The sequence below is a fragment of the Cetorhinus maximus genome, chromosome 13 (assembly GCF_964194155.1).
Source record: "Cetorhinus maximus chromosome 13, sCetMax3.hap1.1, whole genome shotgun sequence".
Lineage (NCBI taxonomy): Eukaryota > Metazoa > Chordata > Chondrichthyes > Lamniformes > Cetorhinidae > Cetorhinus > Cetorhinus maximus.
Window position 1 is genome coordinate 102,840,558 of NC_135891.1, and position 24,381 is coordinate 102,864,938.

At 43.3% G+C, this 24,381-nt stretch overlaps 1 protein-coding gene across 2 annotated transcripts in view; it reads right to left on the reverse strand.

Moving 5' to 3' along the window:
* The window catches only part of LOC144688900 (nuclear receptor ROR-beta-like), a 79,138-nt gene that overhangs the window by 38,807 nt on the left and 15,950 nt on the right, over nucleotides 1-24,381 (reverse strand). Inside the window, exon 1 of one of the 2 annotated variants that reach the window (XM_078555922.1) lies at nucleotides 7,848-7,870. The exons of the other annotated variant lie outside the window; for it this stretch is intronic. Within the exon in view, the coding sequence (XP_078412048.1) occupies nucleotides 7,848-7,857 (10 nt within the window). The 5' untranslated portion in view covers nucleotides 7,858-7,870. Of the gene's footprint in view, nucleotides 1-7,847; nucleotides 7,871-24,381 lie in introns of those variants that run through there. 2 annotated transcript variants of the gene reach the window in all.

The following is a 24,381-nucleotide window of genomic DNA, read 5'->3' on the forward strand; positions in this document are numbered from 1 at the left end:
TTTTAAAAAAAACTTTCAGACCCTGGAGGCGTATTACCAAATGCACCTGCAATCGCTTCCTTCTATCTTACATAGTCATTCTAGTCACTTGGTCTGCAACCTGATTCTGAAGGTAATTTTCTCCTTCTAGTCCAGTTGCGAAGTCATTGAAAATGAGTGACAATGAAAGAGCTCTGAAAAGCTGAATCATTTCGCCTGGCAGTAACGCAACTCCCAACTATAAATGGTTACTTGCCAAGTTTAAAAAAAAAAGGAAAAAAAAAAATCAATTCTCAAGACATATGGAAGAAATGTTTTCAATCTCTAAATGAAAAAGCAAAACGCTGGCAATAGTGATCAATTAAGGTCTTTGAGACGAACCTAATTGGCTGAATCGCTGTTAGTTCATAACTAATAGAAGCTGACCATAAAATGAACTAGAGAAAATTTTAAACACTGATTTTCAAAACCTCATCTGAATGGAAAAATATTTTTTTTCCCAGAAATATATTTAAGTATACTGGACATGGGTTGTTTCTACATTTTTCCTGAACACACCTTTGTCTAACAGCCTCTCTTCATAATGAATTCTGATATGGCCTGTGAAAATCTGAAAGGCCAATTAATTTACTGCTGACTTAATGGTAGATAACTTTTCACTCATTACTCTTCCAATTTGTCACACAGATCAATGGAAGCCAAAGTGTCTGGGTAAAAGGTACACTAATTTGGTCGCCATTTATCTTTATGCACTTTTGCAAGGATTAATTCCACTTCGGCCAGAGGAGACAGGTCAGTCTGAAGATTGACCTTTCTTTCTCATACTGCAAGATTCAAACTAGACTGGCCAATTGAAAGAAAATGGAGATTGATTCAGAGCCTAATCTAAAATGTGAAGCAATGTGGAAAATTGCCATTTCAGGTTACACTCAAAGTTTCTTTGTTTTATCAGTGGTAACTACCCAGTTAGCCTATTCTTGATAAAATTAAGCTCCTGACAGGTAACATATTGAAAAATTTAAACTAGAACATGAATGAAACTGTGCTACCTGTGCAGTATATAATAATTAAGATTGTCCAATTCCTATAAATTAGTTAACTTACTGCAATGCTTAGTCATTAAGACATATTTGGTACTGATAACCCATCCAACTTGGCTCTAAGTGTGCCCAACTTATATCTTTACCAGTGACCAGGTCAAAGTTTACAGGTCAGGGGAGGTCCTGTGATTTCAATGCTTTCGCCAGGCCAGGGAACGCCGCTCTTTCCTCTGTAAAAGCAAGAAAGTGTGGCTTGAGAGCCCCAGGCAGTCCCCCAGTCCCGATTCCACCCCCCACTATCCCCCCACCCCACTGGCACCCAGGAAACATGTCAGAGGTTCTAGTGCTGTAACGGTGACCCAAGACCCCACTTCAAGGCCTACCTATGCTGACCCAACTCCCGAAGGTGAGAGGCAGACAGAGGCTCCAGATCTAGAAGGGGGTCATTCCAGAAATTTGGGACGCAAGGTCAGGACCAAATATACCCAGGTCCCTGTAGACTCCTGTTGGAAAGGCTGCAAATTTTTGGGGCCTGAAAAATGGCACCATAGATAATTACTCAAGTTGCAATTAAACTGAATAAAGCTACTAACTAAAATCTCAACTAACAGCAGATAAATAAAGCTTTTTCCCATGACTATTCATATATCATTTAAAAATAAGTGCCTGGGGGCAGGGTTGGGTGGGGGGGAGGGGTGGTAAGTCCTCCTCTATGGCAGCAGGGGGACAGTAAATCAGGCCTACGAACATATGAATTAGGGGTCGTTGTCCGCTCAGCCCCTCGAGCTTGCTCCGCCATCCAATAAGATCATAGATGATCCGACTGTAACCTCAACCCCACATTCCTGCCCATCCCCAATAACCTTTCACCCCTTTATTAGCCAAGAATCTATCTAGCTCGGTCTTAAAAACATTCAAAGGGGAGAGAGGGAGAGTCGGGGCCTGTGCTTTCTCGAGCATGCGCACGCAAAAATCTCCCTGAGGCATAGAGCTGCCTCAGGGAGATTAATTTCATTCCGAAAAATTGGAATAAGGAACAAATGAAATTACTCAGACATGTCCCCTCATGTGACATTCTCACACGAGCTAGGGCATGTCTATGAATTTAATCATAAACACATTTTATTTAATTAATAAACACTTCATGAAACCTCATCCCGCCTGTGGATGAGGTTCCATGAAAAATGCAAAGGCCGCCTGGGCTCTTCGCCTGCCCCCCCCAGCCTTAAGGTTGGACGGGCAGCCCTGACAAGTACTTTAATTACATCATTAATGGCCTTAACAGGCCTTTGATAGTTTGGTGGGTGCGCAGCTGACTCCGGTGCACGCCTGCTGAACTGAAGATCGGAATGACGCGCGGTGACATCAGGACGCCCAACGTCACCGCGCGTCATTTTACCTGTCGGTGTGCGGGGCCCGTGCCCACACACGCTGAACAGAAGACTTTGGCCAAAGACTCTGCTTCCACCGCCTTTTGAGGAAGAGAGTTCCAAATACTCACTACCTCAGAGAAAAAAATTTCTCCTCATCTCTGTCTTAAATGAACGACTCCTTATTTTTAAACAGTGACACCTAGTTCTAGATGCTCCCACAAGAGGGAACATCCTCTCCACATCCACCCTGTCAAGACCCTTGGGATCTTAAAGGTTTCAATCGAGTCGCCTCTTACTCTTCCTAAATTCCAGCCTAACCTGTCACCTTCCCGCTTCTGCCCTGATTAAGTCTGTGGTGGGAGGTCTGTGAATGGTCTTCCCTCCCTGCCGCCAATTGAGGACCTTAAGTGGGCAATTAATTCACACTTTAGGGCCTCATTGTCGTTGCTGATATTCACCCAGCATCTTGCATGGGACTCACCATATGGGAAGCCCAGAAAGTAAATCTTTCCAGGGTTTCTTGCTGGGATGGGGGTGGGGTGGTGCTGGAGGCAGGGTGTGAAGGGGGATTGGAGGATGGCTCATTCAGTGGGCACACTGCCTGATCGAGGGACTCAGCATTGGGAAGGGGAGACCCGCAGAGAGCCACACCCCTGCCCTTGCTGCTGACTTACCCGCTCCCTCCCCACCACATCATGACCCCTACTCCATCTCCCTCCATCACTCACGTGTGCATCGGTGATCCTGGGCCCCAGGTGGGTGTAGTAGCAGGAGCAGCCACCACCTTCCCTTGTCCTCGATCATGGGGAAGGCCCACTACTGCCCAGTTAAGTACCTGATTGGCACTTAATTCAGCTAAGCCTACTCTTAAGAAGCATTGCAGGGCTCTCACCAGCTCTCCAGCAAGCGGGCAAGACCCTCGTTGTCTCCATTAAATACTGTGCCTGATAAGCATACACAACTTCAAATCATTGAAGGGCAATGCTGGCCACTTAAAGCCAGTGAACCCTGTGAAAGAACTTTCATTAAATGTTCTTAGTTAATAAAAACACTTCAGTTCAAGAAGAAACTTTATATTTTTCAACATGGCACATGAGAAACCTTGTACCAATTTTGTGAAAAACAATCAAGCTGAATGACACCACTAGAACGGAATTAAATGAGACTGCCCTTATTACTACTGAGGACAAGCCTCCTGCAAAATTCTGAAGACAATTTTCCAAACTTAGTGTTCCTCAGTGCTAAATTATTTATTGTCTGAACTTAGCATTGGCAAGAACAGGTTTAGTGCTGATGTAAACGTAATGTCTTGTTCCACAAGCTAATGATGTATGTATGTACCGAATGCATTTGTGACTCAAGTCACTACTTTAAAGTGCTATTTACTGTATCTGACTGCAAACTCATTATATGGTCTTTGATGTGACACCTATCCAGTCATATAATAATTCGCAAACAATCCAACCCTTCCAAACTCAGGTAAGGGCACTGACTCCAACTAACAAGGACCTTTAGTTAGACAGGACTCCTTGTTTACCCTTCCCACCTAAAGCCCTGGGTTCACTGCCAAACCACGTGCTCAGTGGTTAAGGGCACACTGTTGCCAGTGTGTGCTTAGCTATATTTTCCTTGTAGTATATTTTCTCTCAAGTATGTTGCAGTCAATGTACAATTCTTCACAAAATTTTAGGCAGGATTTTATGTCCCGCGGGGGGGGCGGGGTGAGCATGCCAGACCCGAGCGGGCATAACATCACACGTGACGATGTTAGGCGAATGTCCTGACGTCATTATGTACTCGCGCGATATTTTGGTCGGCGGGTACATGCGGGAATCAGCAGCGCACCTGCCGACAATTAAGAGGCCTATTAAGGCCCTTAGCCAAATAACTGAAAGCTATTTTTCGCTGCCCATCCAACCTTATGGTTGGCGGGAGGGTGAGTTAACCAGGAGGCCTTTGATTTTTAATGAAACCTCGTCCACGGGCGGGATGAGGTTTCCAGCAATAATCAAAAAAAAAACATTTTTACACATAATTTTTAAAATGTCTCTGTTCATGTGACCGAGTCACATGTGGGGACATTTTTCTCTCTTTTTTAAAAATGTTGATTTTTGAGTCCACAATTCTTCAGCTCCCTGGTGCAGCTCTGTGCCATGGGGGAGCTAACAGTGCGCGCTCCGCCGCACATGTGCTGACTTCAGCGCTCGCCCTCCTCCCGCCCCCCCCACCCCTTGCAGCGCCGAGCTCCTCAGTGCGCCTTTCCCGCTGGATGGCCGTTAATTGGAAATCGCGGTCAGGGGCCGATCACGGGCAGCGGACTGTTTCCTGGCTGCACTTGGGACCACCTGCCCGACAACTGGAAAATCCTGCCGGTGAGCCTGGATGTGTACTCTAGAACGCTCAAGAAAATCTTTACAAAAATTAACGTAGGAATAGATCTGCATTGCCATATAACTAATATGTTTCAGCTTGGACTAAGAGGAGGTTATTGAACTTTATTTACCTTCAATGTCCTTCATATTTCCCATTCTAATTGGTAACATCACGTAATTCCCTGGGGAGGTCCAGATCAGCTGGTGCAGTGGGACAATATCCTTTCACCTCTGGGACACCAGCCCAAGTTCAGCCTGAACTGATGGAATGTAAATGCTCTGTCTGCCACCTTCATGGTTCCTATGGTTAAATCAGCTTGCTCAGTCTCAAACCAGTTCCTATGGAAAGTCCAGCTCTATTGCACAAAACTCCTCAACTATTGCAGCATCAGAGTCCAGGTCGATGGCTGCTCTGGAAAATGGAAGGTACTACAGTTTCATAAGTAGGGTCTGATTTTCAGGAGATTTGGGTTAGCTTAGTGTAGAATGAGCACCCTGCAAATAGTCCATGGGCTGAATTTTCCCCCCATTGTGGGGGGGAGGGGGGGTGTTGTGTGGGGCTGGGCGGGAGTGAGAGCAAACCCGAACGGCGCCCCCCCAATCGGGTGTGTGCCGCCATTTTACACGGGCCCCGCCCCCGCTCGCCGACCGGAAAATTCTTCTCCCACGTCATCCCTGGCCTGGAAATATCTGACACTACCAGAGGGTATAAAAAACACACACAATATAGATATTAGTCACACTGATAGTCACCAGAACAGCTGAACTGAAATGGGTTTTTTTTTGGGCTCAGACATAAAATTGGTATGCCAACAATAAGATTTGATCAGAATAAATAAAAGTTTAAACAAGCCACTTAGGCAGCGCCACAGTTAAGCAAGCCTAGTTTTTGTTTAGGGCATGGTCAAACTTTAAAAGTAATCATCAAGGGCGAAATGTTTAGCTTAGCAGGCGGGCGCGTGCCCGACCCACTCGAGCGTAAAGTGACAGGCGGCGATGTCGGGCGAGCGTCCCAACGTCAAAGCACAGTTGGGCGATAGTTTGGTCTAGCGGGTGTGCGCCGGAGTTAAAGAATCAATTAACTCAAATCTTTCACTGCCCATCCGACCTTACAGTCGACAGGCGGGCAAAAAGGTCAAGCGGCCTCTGCATCGTTTTGGAACCCTCAGGCGGGATGAGGTTTCCAAAAGCAAAATAAAAATAAAAGTTTTTAAATTTTAATTAATGACATGTCCCTGCGCGTGTGGCAGAGTCGCATGGGGGCGCATGTTTTATTACGTTTATCAATCCTTTATTTTTAAACAAGAAGAACTCTTCATTTCATGCGCGCGAGTGTGTATGTGCTTCAGGATGCCTCAGGGAGATTCTGAAGTGTGTACGGGCACACATGTGCCAAGTTTGTGCTTGTCCTGCTTCCCCCCCCCCTCCCCCACACAGACAGCGCTGAGCGCTGCTGCTCACCTTTCACGCTGGGCGAGCGTTAACTGGCGTGAAATTGCCTTCCGGCCTCAATCGTGGGTGGCAGTCGCCGAGCTCACCCAACAAGGGCAAGGTTCTGCCCCAAGTTATTAACGAAATGCGTAAGCCTTATGGATGCCAACCACAAGAGGTGATATTTTATCGACTGCACAATATGACAATGGTCAACTAAAAATAGACCATATAAAAACCTGGATTTAGCTATTCCAGGCAGGAGAAATGTAGTTTGAACTTTTGTTTCTGTGTCTATTGTAGCTGTATCAGCAAAGTATTCCCCATCACAAAGCTAAGCGAAAAAAAGCAACAGTGGCTTCATCCCTTTGATGAGCCAAATTATGTAAGCAATGGACAGCAGACAAGTTTAACACTGCAACCAGTTCCTCTGGAACTCCCTAATGGCTTGGTGGGTAATGTGTCACATGAGGCGTCACTGAGGCACACAGATCAGGGCTGAAATGTTCAAATGCCCAAATCCGTGTTGAGTTAGCCAGTCCTAAAGCAAGAGGCAGTGGGCATGTTTCAAGTGGCTTTAATGCCCCCAAGCTAGGGAGCAAAGCAGACTCTGTTAGAGTTCCAGCTGGTCCAATGACCCCTTTTGGAAGTGTGAAGGTATCGGGTACAGTCAGGATTGAGTTTCTCTATGATAACCCCCGCTGCTGGATAATCTGATACGTAACTATTGTCCAAACCGGCAAATAAAGAGCAGGAACTTGGGCAAGGTCCCAGAAATGAGAAATAAAATCTTGGACAAATCTTTTAAGAGAATGAGAATAAGAAGGGGTGTGTGGGGGAGAGGGGGTGGGGGGTGCATAGAAGATAAGTGCAGTAAAAGAAAAGATTGCCCTAACAGATCCATGCTCTGACAAACTTGGTTATTTCAAAGTTTATTTTATTTTGGCACAATCTACAACAGAGTTGGAAGAAAACAACTTTCATTGCTGTATAAAACGGCCTAATTTATCCGCTCTTCCTCCTCTAAATTGTTTTAGGCTTGAAATAACCTTTTTTGTGATTTCAGAAAATAGCGCATAGGGAAAAGATGCAGCAAAACTGATAAGAAGCACCCCCTGAAACACAAACATTTGCTGCAAGTCCTTGCCTGTGCTGAGCATCAGCAGAATTCAGCGGCAGGTGAAACAGCAAAACCACAAGCATTGCTAGCAGCTTCATGAACAGCAGGGCCCAGACAAAGAAATTCAGACCTTGGAGCAAGACAAGTTACAAAATGTTTTCATTTTTAAAATGTACGCATAGTTAAGTGAATTTTCTCTGTCCACCTTATAGTATGCTGTAAGATTTACTGTAGGAAATCAAAATGACACAAGGATGTAAAGATGCCTTTTTAAATTCAGTCTTTATGTTAACCACATCGTCTGAAACCACACACTTCTAAAGAGGCCAACTTGTATCACACCAAGTCATTACTAATTTTTATGTGATTCAAATGTACAATTTTCTAGTTTTATCACCCTTTTAGCTATTTAGATCCAGTATACTATTCCCAATTGTTACACTATGTCTCACACTATTACTTAGCCAGTACATTGGAAACTTATGCAAGAAAACAAACCACAAATTATTTTTTTAAAAATGAGTAGACTTACATGAGGACATCTTATATTGCCCATGTGCTGCAATATAAAGTATTGAGTGCTTCCTATTTATTTAATTTGATCACCTTCCTTGATGTGTACAACCACAGTGCAGTTACAAAAAGTGTACTGTGGTGAGCACTTCCTTTAATTCAACAATAAGCAGAAGTTATGCATATTTATTTACAGGCTAGGTGGATGAACCACAGTCATGTGGTGTGCTGGATTTCTTACACAACTATTTGAAGCCATTTTGCTATAATTTATTATCCAATTTGAACAGAGTGGGTAGTGGGCTTGCACATTATGCTTTCACCTCTTGATTTGAATCCAACCTGAATGAGAAGATGATAATCTTCATTCTCTGTTGGTTGTAAAGGTCACTTGAGAAATGAGTTCGTGGACAGTGTCAACCCACAGTCTGGTGAATTAAACAGCAAGTGCTCAGAATTCACCACAATTTTACTATCTTACTCAACAGGACATGAGGATCACTAATGTAGGAAGTAGGGTTTTAATTTGCAGCTGGCTATGTTATGAAGGGACCATGATTAAGTACACTAGTATTGATAGCCCCTGACTTTAACAAGCTCAGAAATTCACCCAATTATTGCAGGAAATTCAATGATATATTTACTGTTTGCAGAGCTCAGATCATGTTGACATGACTTAAGCCTCTTTAGAAAGCAGAGCTATTCTCACAGTCATGGAGTTGAAGGACATAAAGGAAGGAAAAGACTTGTATTTATAAAACTACCCTTCACAGGATATCTGAAAGTGCCTTACATCCAATTAAATATTTTTGAAGTGTAATTACTGTTGTAACAAAGAAAGAATGCACAGAGAGGAGCCACAGCCAGCAGTGAGATATATGACTGAATAATTGGTTTGGGTGATATCGGTTAAGGAATAAATGCCAGCCAGCACACTGGGAGATTTCCCCAGCTCATCTTCAAATAATGCCATGGGACTCCTTATGTCAACCAATGTTCCTCAGGTTGGCATGATATTTGAAAGATGGCACCTTCAACAGTGCAACACTCTCTCAGTACTGCACCACAGCATCAGCCTGAATTATGTGCTCAAGGCTCTGGAATAGGTCTCGAACCTACAACAACGGACTCAGACGTGAGAGTGCGAATAAAAGAGGTGCGGCTGTGGTCAGATGCTGGTTACAAAAAAAAACTGCTCCCCTTTTCTCGATGCTAATATTCCCTTATGGAATTAGTGGCGTAAGTCTGTGAACAGGAAGAGGCCATTCAGCCCAACTTGCCCATTACATTTTGTTAGATTTCAATCTTGTGGTCCTGGACATTCAGTTTCAATCTCCTCTTTCTTCACAAAATATATCTAGTTATCTCTCAACCAGATTTATGTTATTTATTACAGTGGGTAAATTATTCCAGGTATCTAGTAAGCTGCATGGAAATGCTCTACATAAATTCCCTACTTATGACTATGTTCCTAACTTTTAAATTACTTTGAATCCTGTCAAGTGCGAACAATCTGACTTGTTATTTTCTAACAAAGTTAGAATGTAACTTTCTTAATCATTCAGTGCCGCTTACATTTCCTATCGGTGGATCATCCTGGTTATGCTGTACTCCTCTCAATAGCTGTAATATCTCCTATGATGTTGTGATCAATACTTCACAGAGCATTAACCAGTGTCAAGCTCCAAGTCCTAATATCCCTGTGAAGTACCTTGGAATGTTTTACGACATTAAAATTTGCTGTGTAAATTCAAGTTTTTGTTGCCAAATGTATTAATAACATAATTCTCAATTGGTTTTCGGTCCTTTAGGGAATGAAACTGAATGCATTGCACTGAGCTGACATGGCTCAGAAATGTATTTCCTGATTCAACATGCTTCATAAATTTCCAGACAAGATATTTACTCCTTTCTTTAAAAAAGGACATTATTTCTATAATTTACATGTTTGGAAATCCCCTTGATGTCATCCATGGTTCACTTGAGTCAGCAGGTTGTGCATTCAAGTCTCACTCCAGAAACACAAGTACATGTTGTAGGTTGACACGTCAGTGCCACTGAGGGACTGTGGGAATGTTGGGTGTGCCATCTTTCGGATGGAGACGTTAAACCAAGTCTCTTTCTGCCCTCTCAGGGAGATGTAGAAGATCCTATGGTCCTATCCAAAGAAGAACAGGAGATTGCTTCCAGGTGTCCTGGCCAACATTTATCCCACAACTGGTCTCTATTTCATTGCTCTGAGAGATCCTGCTGTATGCTAAATTGGTTACCATGTTTCTTGACAACAATGAACGCACTTCAAAAGTACCCGATTGGCAGTAAAATGCTTTGGGACTTTCTCATGTTGTGCAAAATGCTACACTAATGCAAGTTCTTTCTTTCTTATAATTCAGAGAGGTTTTCAGCAACTTAAGTATTTCTTTATTTCTTTTTGCTCCTCTATTTAAATGTTAATTTTAATCATTTATTTTATTCCAGCAATCTTCCTCCTGTCATTAAACCTCCTCCTCCTAATTTTACAGCAAACTTTCATAAGCGTCAAACTTGAACCATCGAAGAGAGGAAAAAAAAAGCTATTGGGCTAATTTATTGTCAATTGGTTTATTTTTATAAGTGAGTGAGTATCTGCAGATTATATGGGCAAATTAAATATGAAGGAAGGATGGAAAGAAAAATCAAGCACTGTAATTATTATTTTCTATTTATTTCTAAAGAAAAACTCCATGGGGGAGGAATTTGTTCTTGTGCAGACTTATGTTGATTTTCTAGAGGCCGGTGGCCTTGATATCTTTGAATAATGGCAAGCAGCTAATGGCCCACAGTGAATCGCGGCAAGTCTGTGTGGCACTGCAAATTAATTTCTCCTTCCATTCAAGTATTTTTCTCTCCTCTATTCACATCATTATTTCCCAAGTTAGGAGGCCACTCAGCTCAGCTAATCCTAGGGCTCTGCCAGCGAGATTCTTGAATCAATTGCCAGAATGAAAGACTTGCATTTATGTAGTGCCTTTCGCAATCTCAGGACATGCCAAAGTGGCTTTACAGCCAATTGATTATTTTTTGATGTGTAATCGCTGCTGTAATGTGGAAAAGAACCAATGGTCTGAAGGTGTACAAGAGTTATCCAGTGATTCAGTATCCATAATGAAAGTCAATAAATATCTTGAACAACTCAGTGGAAAATGCACATCTGTGTTGTAATGTACCTGTATAAATTGGTGTCCAGGAAGGGTTGAGATTAAGCACATGGACAATTGCTGTGATACAGAGATGTATTACTCCAAGTGCTGTGATACAGAGATGTATTACTCCAAGTGCTGTGATACAGAGATGTATTACTCCAAGTGCTGTGATACAGAGATGTATTACTCCAAGTGCTGTGATACAGAGATGTATTACTCCAAGTGCAGTGATACAGAGATGTATTACTCCAAGTGCAGTGATACAGAGATGTATTACTCCAAGTGCAGTGATACAGAAATGTATTACTCCAAGTGCAGTGATACAGAGATGTATTACTCCAAGTGCTGTGATACAGAGATGTATTTCTCCAAGTGCAGTGATACAGAGATGTATTACTCCAAGTGCTGTGATACAGAGATGTATTACTCCAAGTGCTGTGATACAGAGATGTATTACTCTAAGTGCAGTGATACAGAGATGTATTACTCCAAGTGCAGTGATACAGAGATGTATTACTCCAAGTGCTGTGATACAGAGATGTATTACTTAAAGTGCAGTGATACAGAGATGTATTACTCCAAGTGCTGTGATACAGAGATGTATTACTCCAAGTGCCGTGATACAGAGATGTATTACTCCAAGTGCAGTGATACAGAGATGTATTACTCCAAGTGCTGTGATACAAAGATGTATTACTCCAAGTGCGGTGATACAGAGATGTATTACTTCATCGCTGTGCAGAGTACTGAATGGTAGGAAAGAGCTTGCCTTTTCTAATTCTTAACATAAATGAGTTTCCAACATTTTCTTTACTGCGACGCTATCTGAGGAACCAGAAAAGTCAATTGTAAGCTAGAATGGAAGCAAGGGATGGGATGTCTTGTCTACTTTCTGGCAACTGTTTCAAGGGCTTCAGTACAGATAGTTTGGAACAGATAACTTCAGTGCCAGAGAACGGAGGGGAGAAAATCTATTGGAAAATATGGATTTAAAAAAGATAAAATACCAAGATGAAAAGAATTAAAAAAGCAATTTGATGTAGATCTGAGCCATAGAGGCATCGTGGTCTTAGGTCTGCTCCCTAATCAGTGCTGAGGTTTTGTTTTGAGTATGCCTCTGTTAAGCACACGGGCAGTTTACTACATGATCTAAATACAACCTATCGACAATGAGTGGACACACCTCAGCTTGGGCAGTGGTGGGAACAAAATCGATTTCAGTGTCCCACAAAAAAAAATCAATGGGAATATTGCCCACAGGTCATCAACACTTACTGTCTAGCCACCTGGGAGAGGTTCAGGCAGCTACCAACTCCTGTGGATCCATCCTCCAAAACAGGGAATAATCTCGAGAGCGCAAATTCCGATGGCAAAGTGATCAGGAAACTGGGTGCTTCGTAAACAAAGTGCTAAAGTTGGAAACTTAATGCAAGTGGGATCTTGGTGCAGAGCAGGAAAAGGAAATGCTCCAGTTTATTTTTTTTTTACCTCCAGTAGCTGATCGGAATGGCTCAGGGAGTTTAATAATAATAGTGCATCAGCGAATAAGACCCACATAAAGCATAGCGAGAAAAAAATAAAATGAAAGGCTCTTTATCTGAATGTAAGGTGGTCTTGTGGTGCAGTGGGTAGTGTCCCTGTCTCTGAGCCAGAAGCTCTGGGTTTAAGTCCCACTCCAGGACTTACTTGATGACCAAGGAAGGTTCATAATGTGGCAAAACTAGTTGATAATCAACTTGTAAATACTTCCAATGGCAGATGGTAAAAGGGGAGAGATTTCTGGTCAGCCATGTGATGGAAGGAAATTGGAGTCTCAACCATGACTATCCAAAGCTCCAGATTCCAACATGCATGTAAAAGTGTATGCTGCCACCACAACTCGCACTCTTTTGGGTGGGTGGGGGGAAAGTGGGGGATGGTGGAGAGCTGTGGTGGTGCAGTTAGCTGAATGGCAGGTGTGGATCACATTGGTGCCAACAGCATGGAGTTCGATTTCCGTTCTGGCTAGGATGGATTCAGGACCTGCCTCCTTGATCCAGCCATGGTGGAGGTCACGGCTCTGTGGATCGGACTTGCCTTTGGGCAGGGAGCTCAAGAAGAATAAGAACCTGAATGCTTGAAACAATCATATTAAGATGGACAGACTAGCTACACAAATAGAGGTGAATGATTTGATATAAATCGCCATCACAGAATCCATTGTTGCAAGGTGACCAAGGTTGGGAAATAAATATTCCACATACATATTTTGAAAAGACAGGTAGAATGGAAAAGGATGAGTAGCCCTGACACTAAAGGATGACATAAGGACAATACTAATAAAGAATCTGAACTCAAATCAGGAAGTAGAATTAATATAGGTGTTGAGTGATTAGGAATAAAAAGTGGTAGAAAACACAGGTGTGGGTAATGTAAAGCTCCTTAACAATAGTTATAACGTTGAACAGAGCATTAAGCGAAGAATAATTGGAGCTTGTGGGGAACTTTAATTTTTGTATAGACTGAACACATCAAACTGACCAAGATAGTCTAGAAGATTAGTTTGCAGAGTTTTTTTTGTGAATTCCTCCCGGAAAAAGAAATTGCAAGACCCAGCGAGGGACAAATTTATTTTAGATCTAGTATTGTTTAACAAGGCAGGGTTAATTAGTAATCGCAGTCAAAGGTCCTCTGGAAAAAACTGGTCCTAACACAACTGAATTCTACATTAAATATAAGAGCGACATATAGAGCCCAAGACAAGAATCTTTAAACTTAAAAAAAGTCAATTATGCAGGTCTGAGGAAAGAGCTGGCTAAGATTGATTGGGGTAAATAGACTGAAAAGCATAATGGTAAATAACAGTAGGAAACATTAAAAGGATTTAAAGTTTTCCACAAAAGTACATTACATTAAAAAGGCAAAAACTGGGCGAGGAAGATCCATCCGTGGCAAACTAGGGAAATTAGGGATAGTATCAGATTAAGGGAAGAGGTTTATAATGTTATGAAGAGTAGCAGTGAGGCTGCGGATTGGGAGAGATGTAGAAACCAGCAAAGGGTGACCAAAAAGTTGAAAGATAGAGGGAAATTAAATGAAAGTAAACGAGTCAGGAATATAACAAATGGATCAAAAACAGAAATTGCTGGAAAAACTCAGCAGGTCCAACAGCATCTGTGGAGAGAAAAACAGAGTTGACGTTTCAAGTCCGTATGACTCCTCTACTTCATACGGACTCGAAACGTTTAACTTTGTCTTTCTCTCCACAGATGCTGTTGGACCTGCTGAGTTTTCACAGCATTTTCTGTTTTTGTTTCAGATTTCCAGCATCCGCATTATTATGCTTTTATATAAAAATGGATTGTTGGAGCTTTTACAAGTATATAAAAGGGAGGTAGCTAAAATAAACATTGGCCCTTTAGAGGCAGAGACAGGTGAAATTATCCTTGGAATTGAGGAAATGGCAGAGTCACTGAACAAATATTTTGTGTCTGTTTTCACAGTGGAAGACAGAAATGACATTCCAGAAATAGAGGGTAACCAAGGGACTGATCAGAGAGAAGAACTTCAAATATTTATCCACAGTGAAAAAGTATCAGAGAAACTTAAGGAACCTGATCACTACACCCTAGGCATCTAAAAGAGGTAGCTGCAGAGGCAGATTTTCCAAAATTCCCTAGATTCTAGAATGGTCTCAGCAGATTGGAAGTTTGAAAATCAGAGACCAATATCCAAGAAAGGAGAGAAAAAAAAACAGGGAATTAAAAGGTCAGTTAGTCTGACGTTGGTTGCCAGGGAAATGTTGGGAATCATTTTTTTAATTCATTTATGGGATGTGGGCGTTGCTGGCTAGCACAACATTTATTGTCCATCCCTAGTTGCCCGTGGGAAGGTGGTGGTGAGCTGCCTTCTTGAACTGCTGCTGTCCATGTGGTGTAGGTACACCCACAGTGCTGTTAGGGAGAAAGTGCCTGGATTTTGCCTCAGCGACAGTGAAGGAATGACTATATATTTCCAAGTCAGGATGGTGAGTGGCTTGGAGGGGAACTTCCAGGTGGTGGTGCTCCCATATGTCTGCTGCCCTTGTCCTTCTAGATGGTAGTGGTCGCGGGTTTGGAAGGTCCTGTCTAAGGAGCCTTGGTGAGTTCCTGCAGTGCATCTTGTAGATGGTACACACACTGCTGCTACTGTGCCTCAATGTGGAGGGAGTGAATGTTTGTGGATGGGGTGCCAATCAAGCGGGCTGTTTTCTCTTGGATGGTGTCAAGCTTCTTGAGTGTTGTTGGAGCTGCACCCATCCAGGCAAGGGGAGAGTTTCCATCACACTCCTAACTTGTGCCTTGTTGATGGTGGACAGGCTTTGGGGAGTCAGGAGATGAGTCACTCACCTCAGGATTCCAAGTCTCTGACATGCTCTTGTAGCCACAATATTTATATGGCTAGTCCAGTTCAGTTTCTGGTCGATGGTAATCCCAGGATGTTGATAGTGGGATCTGTTGTTAAGGAAGTCTTAACAACGCACTTAGAGTCAATATGAGTTTGCAAAAGGGAAATCATGTTTGAAAAATTTAATAGTTTTTTTTTTGAGCATGTAACTAGTAGGTTAGATAAAGGGTAGAGAGTAGATGTGGTAAACTTGGATTTCCAAAAGCTATTCAGTAGTTGCCTAATAAAAGGTTAATTTGCAAGATAAGAGTTCATGGAGGTGGGGTAATACATTAGCATGGATGGAGGACTGATTAATAGACAGAAACCAGAAATTAGGGATAAATGGGGCATTTTCAGGTTGGCAGGTTGTAACAATGGAGTGCCATAAGGATTAATGCTGGGCCTCAGCTATATACAATCTATGATTTAGACAAACAGACTAAGAGTAATGCATCTAAACTTGCTGATGATGCAAAGCTAAGTGGAAATATAAGCTGTGAAGGTACAAAGAGCATGGAAAGAGACATAGGCAGGTAAAGCAAGTGGGCAGGTGTGAGGTTATTCAGTTTGGTTGTAAGAATAGGGTAGAAAAGCAAAATAGTTTTTATAAGGCATGAAACTTTTAAATGTTGATGATCAGAGAGACTTGTCCGTTCTCGTACTAGGAACACAAGAATTTAAGACCACAATCAGATCAGCCATGATCTTCAATGGAGGAGCAGGTTCAAGGGGCTGAATGGTCTATTTCTGCACCTACTTATGTTCTTATCTCATTGAAACATACAAGATTCTGAAGGGGCTCGACAGGGTGGACACAGAGACTGCTTCCCCTAGCTGGGGAGTCAAGAACATGGAGGCACAGCCTCAGGATATGGAGTCAATCGTTTAGGTCAGAAATTAGGAAAAATTTCTTCCCCCAGAGGGATGTGAGCCTTTGGAATTCTCTACCACAAGGGGCTGTGATACTCCATCATTGAGTATGTTCAAGACTGAGATAGACAGACCTCAGGGGAATCAGGGGATATGGGGTGCGGGTGGAGAAGTGGTATTCCGGCAGAAGATCAGCCATGATCATATTGAATGGCGGAGCAGGGACAAAGGGCCACATGGTCTACTCCTGCTCCTATTTCTTACGTTCTTATCTTCAGCAGTGTAAAAGCGGGAGAGAAAACAAAATTAACCGGACATTCCTCTTCAACACAGTACAGTCCACTATGTAGGTCGGAATTATATTGAGCAATATTCCCTTAAACTTTGCTCACAATCCCAAAATCCATACCTATGGAATTTGATACTTTCTAACCTCACCATGGTCAAGCTTCTCATTTACTTTTCAGTGAAAAGTGGGGCAGGCAAGATAAATAATACATTTAGTACCTGATGATCTAAGTTCAATGTGGATAGACTTCAAATAGACCACAAAAGCAGTACGCAATATGCAAATATAATCTTCAAACACTGATGCGCTTGAAAAACTGCAAAATTTACAATTTGTGCTGCTGAGTCAAGTCTTTATTAATTATTAATGAAACACGGGCTGGGTGGGGAGGCTGGGGGGCGGCTTCTCATTCAAAAGATGACAATCTTCTCCCACTGCTAAAATTTTACACCCTGAAGTAAATTACAGTTGTGATTTAGTAAGTGAAAGAGGTAAAACAGCAACTACATACAGGTGACAAAGTGTTACAGCACCTAGAGGAACAACTGTGACATGGTGAGTTAGCAATTCCTCCATCACGCTCCAAATTAATTGCAGCTGTTTTAATTCTCATTTAACTCCAGAAATGCAGATGAAAGTTGGGAATTTTGGGATGAGTGTATACACACGATTCTATTTCCCGCTGCATTTCAGCATGATGTTGGGTGGGGCAGGTTAAATTTGAGACCTCACCTCACAAGTCCAATGACCTGGCCGCAGTGTCTATCCAGAACCACGTTCAGGAGGTTCAAACCATCTTTAGGTTTGGATCGCAAGTGAATTTTTTTTGGCAAGCTGTGCCTTAGGCCTGGATTTTTACCGGGTCTGGTTGACTCAAGAGCCCTTTAAAAATGGCAGCTGGATACCTGATTTCAGGATTCCCGACCTCATTCCTGGGGCTTCCGATTTTCGGGAGTGCCTTTTAAGGGTGTGGGTTAGTTCAGGTCATAAGCCTGAAAGGCCAGTTTTTCAAAAGGGTTGTGGTTGATGGCACCTCAGATGTGTTGTGGACCATAGTCTGCAAGAGGGGATTTTTTTAAAAGTTCCTCCTCATGCCCCCATGCCAAGTTATGCCCCCTCCCACTCCCTATGGCCATCATGCCCATGCCAAGCTTGGCCTTAGATAAAAAAATGGACAGAAGAGCTGAGCTCCCGAGGTGAGGCGAGAGTGACTGCCCTTAATATCAAGGCAGCATTTGACCGTGTGTGACTTCAAGGAGCCCTAGCAAAACTGGAGTCAATGGGAATCGGGGGGGAAAACTCCGCTGGTTGGAGTCATACCCAGCACAAAGGAAGATGGTTGTGATTATTGGAGGCCAGTTATCTCAGCTCCAGGACACCACTGCAGGAGTTCCTCAGAGTAGTGTCCTTGGCCCAGCCATCTTCAGCTGCTGCAGCAATGACCTTCCTTCCATCATAGGGACAGAAGTGGGGATGTTCGCTGATGATTGCACAATGTTCAGCACCATTTGCGACTCCTCAGATACTGAAGCAGTCCATGATATCAATGATAGTCAACTACAGCAAGACCTGGACAATATCCAGGCTTGGGCTAACAAGTGGCAAGTAACAGTCGCACCAGCCAAGTGCCAGGCAATGACTATCACCAGCAAGAGAGAATCCAACCATCGCCTCTTGATGTTCAATGGCATTACCATCACTGAATCCCCCACTATCAACATCCTGGGGGTTACCATTGACCAGAAATGGAACTGGTCTAGCCATATAAATACTGTGGCTACAAGAGCAGGTCAGAGGCTGGGAATCCTGCGATGAATAACTCACCTCCTGACTCCCCAAAGCCTGTCCACCATCTACAAGACACAGGTCAGGAATGTGGTGGAATATTCTCCACTTGCCTGGATGAGTGCAGCTCCCACAACACTCAAGAAGCTTGACACTGTCCAGGACAAAGCAGCCCGCTTGATTGGCAACACATCCACAGACATTCACTCCCTCCACCACCAATGCATAGTAGCAGCAGCGTGTACCATCTACAAGATGCACTGCAGGAATTCACCAAGGCTCCTTCGACAGCACCTTCCAAACCCACGGCCACTACCATCTAGAAGGACAAGGGCAGCAGATAGATGGGAACACCACCACCTGGAAGTTCTCCTCCACGTCACTCACCATCCTGACATGGAAATTATCGCCGTTCCTTCACTGTCGCTGGGTCAAAATCCTGAATCTCCCTTCCTAACAGCACTGTGGGTGAACCTACACCACATGGACTGCAGCTGTTCAAGATGCAAGCTCACCACTACCTTCTCAAGGGCAACAAATGCTGGCCTAACCAGTGAAGCCCACATATCGTGAATGAATAAAACAAAGCTAAGGCACTTCCACGTCCATTCACCCACTATACACTGTATGGAACCAATGAACCCTACAGCGATAGTAGGATGTGTAAATAAAGCTTTTTTTTTTAAAGTCACTGATTGATAACTTTCCACTTACTTTAAAAAAAAATCCTATTTACTACAGCCCAATAACAGTGTCAATGTTTTCTCTGGGGCTCAGGAGTTTTAGCACTCTAACGTCTAGGTTCTCAGCCAAGAATACATAATAAACCTTCGCTGAGAGCCCAGAAATCTATTAGCCTGTTGAAACACTTGAGCCTCAGAGAAAAGACTGCCTGATTGACAGCTCTGGCCCTCTTACCTATGCTGTTAGTTTCACAAAGTTTATTTACACAAGATAAAGAGGTTTCAAGTGCTTGCAGTTTCAGCTACTGAAACTATAAAGGGTCTGGATGGTCGATACTAATATTGGGCTGTAGCAAATGGGAGTTTTTTTTTTTAAACAAAGGAAGTGGAAAGTTATCAATGAATGACTTAATTTATTTTTTTACAGGTCCCACCATCACTATAGGGTTCATTGGCTTTATGCAGTGCTTAGTGGGGAAATAGGCATGGAAGTGCCTTTGCCTGGCATGGGGGGGGCATGTGGAGGGTGAGGGGGTGTGAGGGTGAGGACTGGAGGGCTTGTTTTTATTTTAACCGGGATGAAGTCCCACAATACCAAGGAGGGCCTTTTAAGCAGCCCACCTCCTCACCCTGTTTGAACCTCTCCCTGGCTCGGGCTGCAGCCCATTCCCGCTCCCGCTCCTCCCACGTGGAGAAATCACATCTTTGCGGGCACTTCCTCCCAAGGCTGGCGGGCTGAGCTGGGAATTTTCCCCGACTTCCGCTACCCACCTCGAGGATGAAAATCCAGGCCTCAGTGCGTATTTTGACATCTGGGGGACTGATTGACGGGATGTGGTCAGCTACTCATTCTGGCAGCAAAAAGGCAAACTTTTCCTCATCTCACAACTCGGCTTCAAGTAGTTCTAGGGATTCACCCTTTTCATACTTTTAACTACCCCATATACCTCAAAGGGATCACCTCTTGGGCACTTCCACTCAAGGTTGAAAAGCACAAGCCTCCACCGTTGTTCCTCACAAGCCTTCACCGTTGTTGACTCAAACCACTGACACAGAAGATCGAGCTCCTGATTCTTTGTAGCGTTTCCAGGACCTGAATGTGCCGTTGGAATCACTGTAACCAGATTTGGACACAATGGGCTGGTAGCCCAAGGCAGCGGGAACCACAAGTGTCTGGGCCCACGCAGGAGAAGGCCTGGGTCAGGTTCCTCATGGTGGGAACGCCTCTCCCGATGAAGTTGGAGGGGGTTGACATGGAGTTCCTAGCTGCTGCCGGTGGACTGTTAATGAGGCTCACTAACGAGAATATTGATATCCATTATCCCTGAGGCCACCACAATTTAGTGGTGCCTCAAGGAGTGAACAGCCACACACACCTTTCCCTCGGCCTCGGAAAGCTGCCCATGTCGTGTTTACCCGTAGCCTCCTGGGGGTTTGTCTCTCGGTATCAGGCACTAGGGAAGTGGGGGAAGCGGGTGCTGAAGGCTGCCCCCTTTCTCTTGCCTCCCAACCTTCCCACTCACCCTCAGGGCTGGGGTCCCACGATATTCCTGGTCCTCTGGCGGGTGCAGTGCCACCAACAGCCAGCGCTCCTGCTGGCACCGAGTAGCAGCAGCAGCCAGTCTCCAATTGGCTGGAAGCCCCTGGCGGGCAGAACTTCCACTGCCGAGGGTCTCTACTGTGGGGAGGCCTGATGGTGGTCTCAAGTGCCTGAAGGGTGCTTCCATTGGGCTTTCTTCACAGATTTGACAGGGGTTCCCCGTCGCTTTTCCAATTGGTGGACAAGACCCCCCCTCCCCCCATCGGCTCCACAAAATCCAGCTCAGGATTCAAGGTGTGTTCTGTCCAAAGGACTGTCCGTGACTTTGAATTTATATTCTGTTTGGTCCGTATATTTGATTGCTGTGTAGAACTTGATGAGCATTCAGTCTGCTACATCTCTCAATATTTTTAAGACAGAGCTAGATAGGTTCTTGATTAACAAGGGGGTGAAAGGTTATCGGGGGTGGGCGGGAGGTTACAAGCAGATCAGCCATGACCTTACTGGATGGCAGAGCAGGCTCGAGGGGCCGAGTGGCCTACTTCAGCTCCAAATTCGTATGTAATTTAACCCTAAGCTATTTAAACACTATTTATGCACTATGTCACCCATTTTCCCTTCCCACATGCGGTACTTTACATTTGCCCACATCTGCCATTGCCCATCCACAGATTTAATCCAAATGACTGGTGATTTCCGAGCTGCCTCCTCTAATCCCATTGTCCCATCCACTTCGGCATCTTCTTCAGGTTTGACCAATTGTGGGCTTTGAGTTTCTGAATCCAAGTCAGTGGTGTGATCCTAACACCACTTCTGGGCACCCCATTTACATTCCCCCAACATAGCTAGTCAGCGTTTCCAATGCTAGTGCCTTATTCATTCCCGAGATTCCTAGGTTCTTACAATTTTGAGCTTAATGAATGGTGTTGGCTTAATGGTAAGACACCAGGCGTTGACTCAGAAGGCCCAGGGTTCAAACCCGGTTCCTATCAGTCTTGAGAAGTGGAGATCAGACACCTGGCTCTGAATTCTGGGCTGATGCCCAGAGGGTATTCATTCCCAACAGGGATGGCCTGCCCCTCATCACAGGTGTTGTTAGAATCCAGAAAATCCTCCTGCTGTACAGAACTAACCGACCTATCGGATGGTAAAGATGGTTATGGCAACAGAAAGACTGCTAACGTTGCCGCCTGCCAAACTGTTAATCAACCTGCAAATCCTTCCATTGCTTCAGACTATTTCCTAAGAGAAGAGAGTCAAGATATGAAAACAACTACTGACAGTAAAATCATAAAGTGGATGTTAAATGAACATTAATTGTATTGCTGTAAACCTCCAGGCTTCTTTTCACAAAGCATTTTCTATAGCAGATAGTAAAACAACTTCAATGTCCTAAACACTTGGATAATCACTTTGCTATTAATTGTCTATTTTACAATTTTTTCAATTGTGTCTGGAACTTCATCACTTATTATTTACCTAGTGAGCGCGTTTCATTATTTTGAGGCAATTTAAAAATAGAGTATGGCCTAAAACATACACATCGATAGTCGTACAAGATATTATTGGAAATACATGCATGTGATCTCTCTTAATGGATTCATCACCACTTTGCAACCTACTGCTCTTCTACACAATCTTAGATGAGATTAATCATTTTTACAGGGCATCTGTAAATACCTTTGCGTTGAGCACAGAAAGTAACTGCTGAATGGCCTTGCTAGGTTTTGTTTACACTGCATGCATATAGCGGTTAGTGCTCACTAACAACTACATAGGCAGAACTGACACACAATTAACAAACTAGTTTTTTTTTTACAAAAAGCCAATGCATTTACCAGTACACCAATTTAGAAAGTCATAGATAATGATCTCAAATTATATCTGAAGTGAGCTTGCGGGAGATGACAACTTTAGTACATTAAAATTCTCCTTATTGTTTTCAAATCTGTTCAGGGCCTTGTCCCTGCCTGTCTCTGTAATGTCCTACAGACCCACAACTTTCAGGATTATCTGTGCTCCTTTACTTCTTGCTTCTTGAGCATCCTTGATTTTAAGTACACTATCATTGGTGGCTGTGCCTTCAGCTGCTAAGTTCTGGAATTCCCTCCCCAGACCACTATACTTCTCTTTCCTCCTTTTAGATGCTCCTTAAAACCCACTTCTTTGATGAAGTTTTTGGTCATTTGCTCTAATATCTTGTGGCTCTGTGTCAAATTTGGCATTGTAACACTCCCGTGAAGCGCCTTCACATTGCTGTAATGATAATCCCAATGGATCAGCTGATACTTTTCATTCACATCTTATTCATTATCAGTTCTTGACTAATTTCCCACCTTGTATTGTGAAACATAACAGTTCATTATGAGCTGCATTTCCCGGAGAACTTGCATTGTATTCTAGCCTCATAACTGATGGCCTCTGTCTCCAATTCACAGCCTGTTGGACAATGTCTCCTCGATGGTGGAAACCGAAACAGCATCATATAGTAAGGTTTGAGCTGTGCTGCACCTCCCCCTCAGCCACCCTGTCGTGTACATTGATAGATCAAGTAGGTGAATCTAATTGATAGCCTTATTCATCTCAACATTTGTCCATTAGGCTGCTACTATTCAAAAATCATTCATTAAGATCAAAACTGCCCAAAAATTCAGCAGCCATAATAGAGATGTGTATAAATGAAATACTAAAAAAAACACGTTTGTGCACCCGAGTCATCATTTCAGAATTCAAGCTCTCTCACAAACCTTGCAGTTTTCTTCATTAGACCATTGATATTCCTAATGGGGTAGGTGCTAGGTACCACAAGTGCGAAGTCATTATTGTAATGCTTCAGTTATGTTCTGCCTTCATCTACGGAAGTGATTTTTAGTTGTAAGATGAAGTTTGCTGTACTCCCATAATTTTTAATTCTGCCACAATTCTTAGAGATTAGGACTAGGTACTCTTTGCAGGTGAAAGCTTTTGCAATTTTGCCGGGCTTGAAATTGTCCAAAAATTGTAAACATGAAAAAGGTGTGAATTTTCATGAGGTTGGCCAACTTGTCCAGTCTGAGAAAGGTTAGGCAGACAGGTGTATTGCTGGCACCTGGGGTGGTGCATCATTGATGTTACTCAGTCGGTCGATTACTTAAACTTTAACCTAGGCTGCAAGGAGTTTCTGTGGTGAAGAAACAAACTCTACCCATGCTCTGTTTAAAATGAACTTTCTGACAACTGGCTCCAAAGCCTCTGAAGCAATGACCACAAACAAGTCGCTATCACATCACCATCTTAGCACTGGGTCATATAACCTGCCGGAGGAGAAAAATCTAACCAAACAACAGAAAAAAAACTGGAATATGAAAACAAAGACAGCAGTCAGCTTTGAAACTGCACCTCAGGCTTGGCTTGAGATTGGTGCTGCAATTCAGGTGTTCCATGAAAAACATCGAGGCAGGGAAGGAGTATCAGCTATGGTGAATTCAAGAGGACTTTTGTTTTAATTTAGTTATACACCCTTGACTTCAGCTATTTTCCATGTCAATGGTGAGAACGGCAACCTGAAACTGTCATACACAGCACCCACAAACCAAAGAGATAAGTGGCCGACTGGCACAGAGAGAGATGTGAATTACTTGGCGTGCACAGAAACCACACACAGTCTTTTCAAAACTGAGTGGCAAAGGAAGTAAATAGCTTTTTAAAATGTCAACTCGGCTGTTTTGCTTCTTAGAGTATGGCCACAAGAAGAAAGCGTTCTTGCAGCCAGCGTTTCTACTTCAACAAGAGAGATAACTTGCTGCGAGTAGATAATT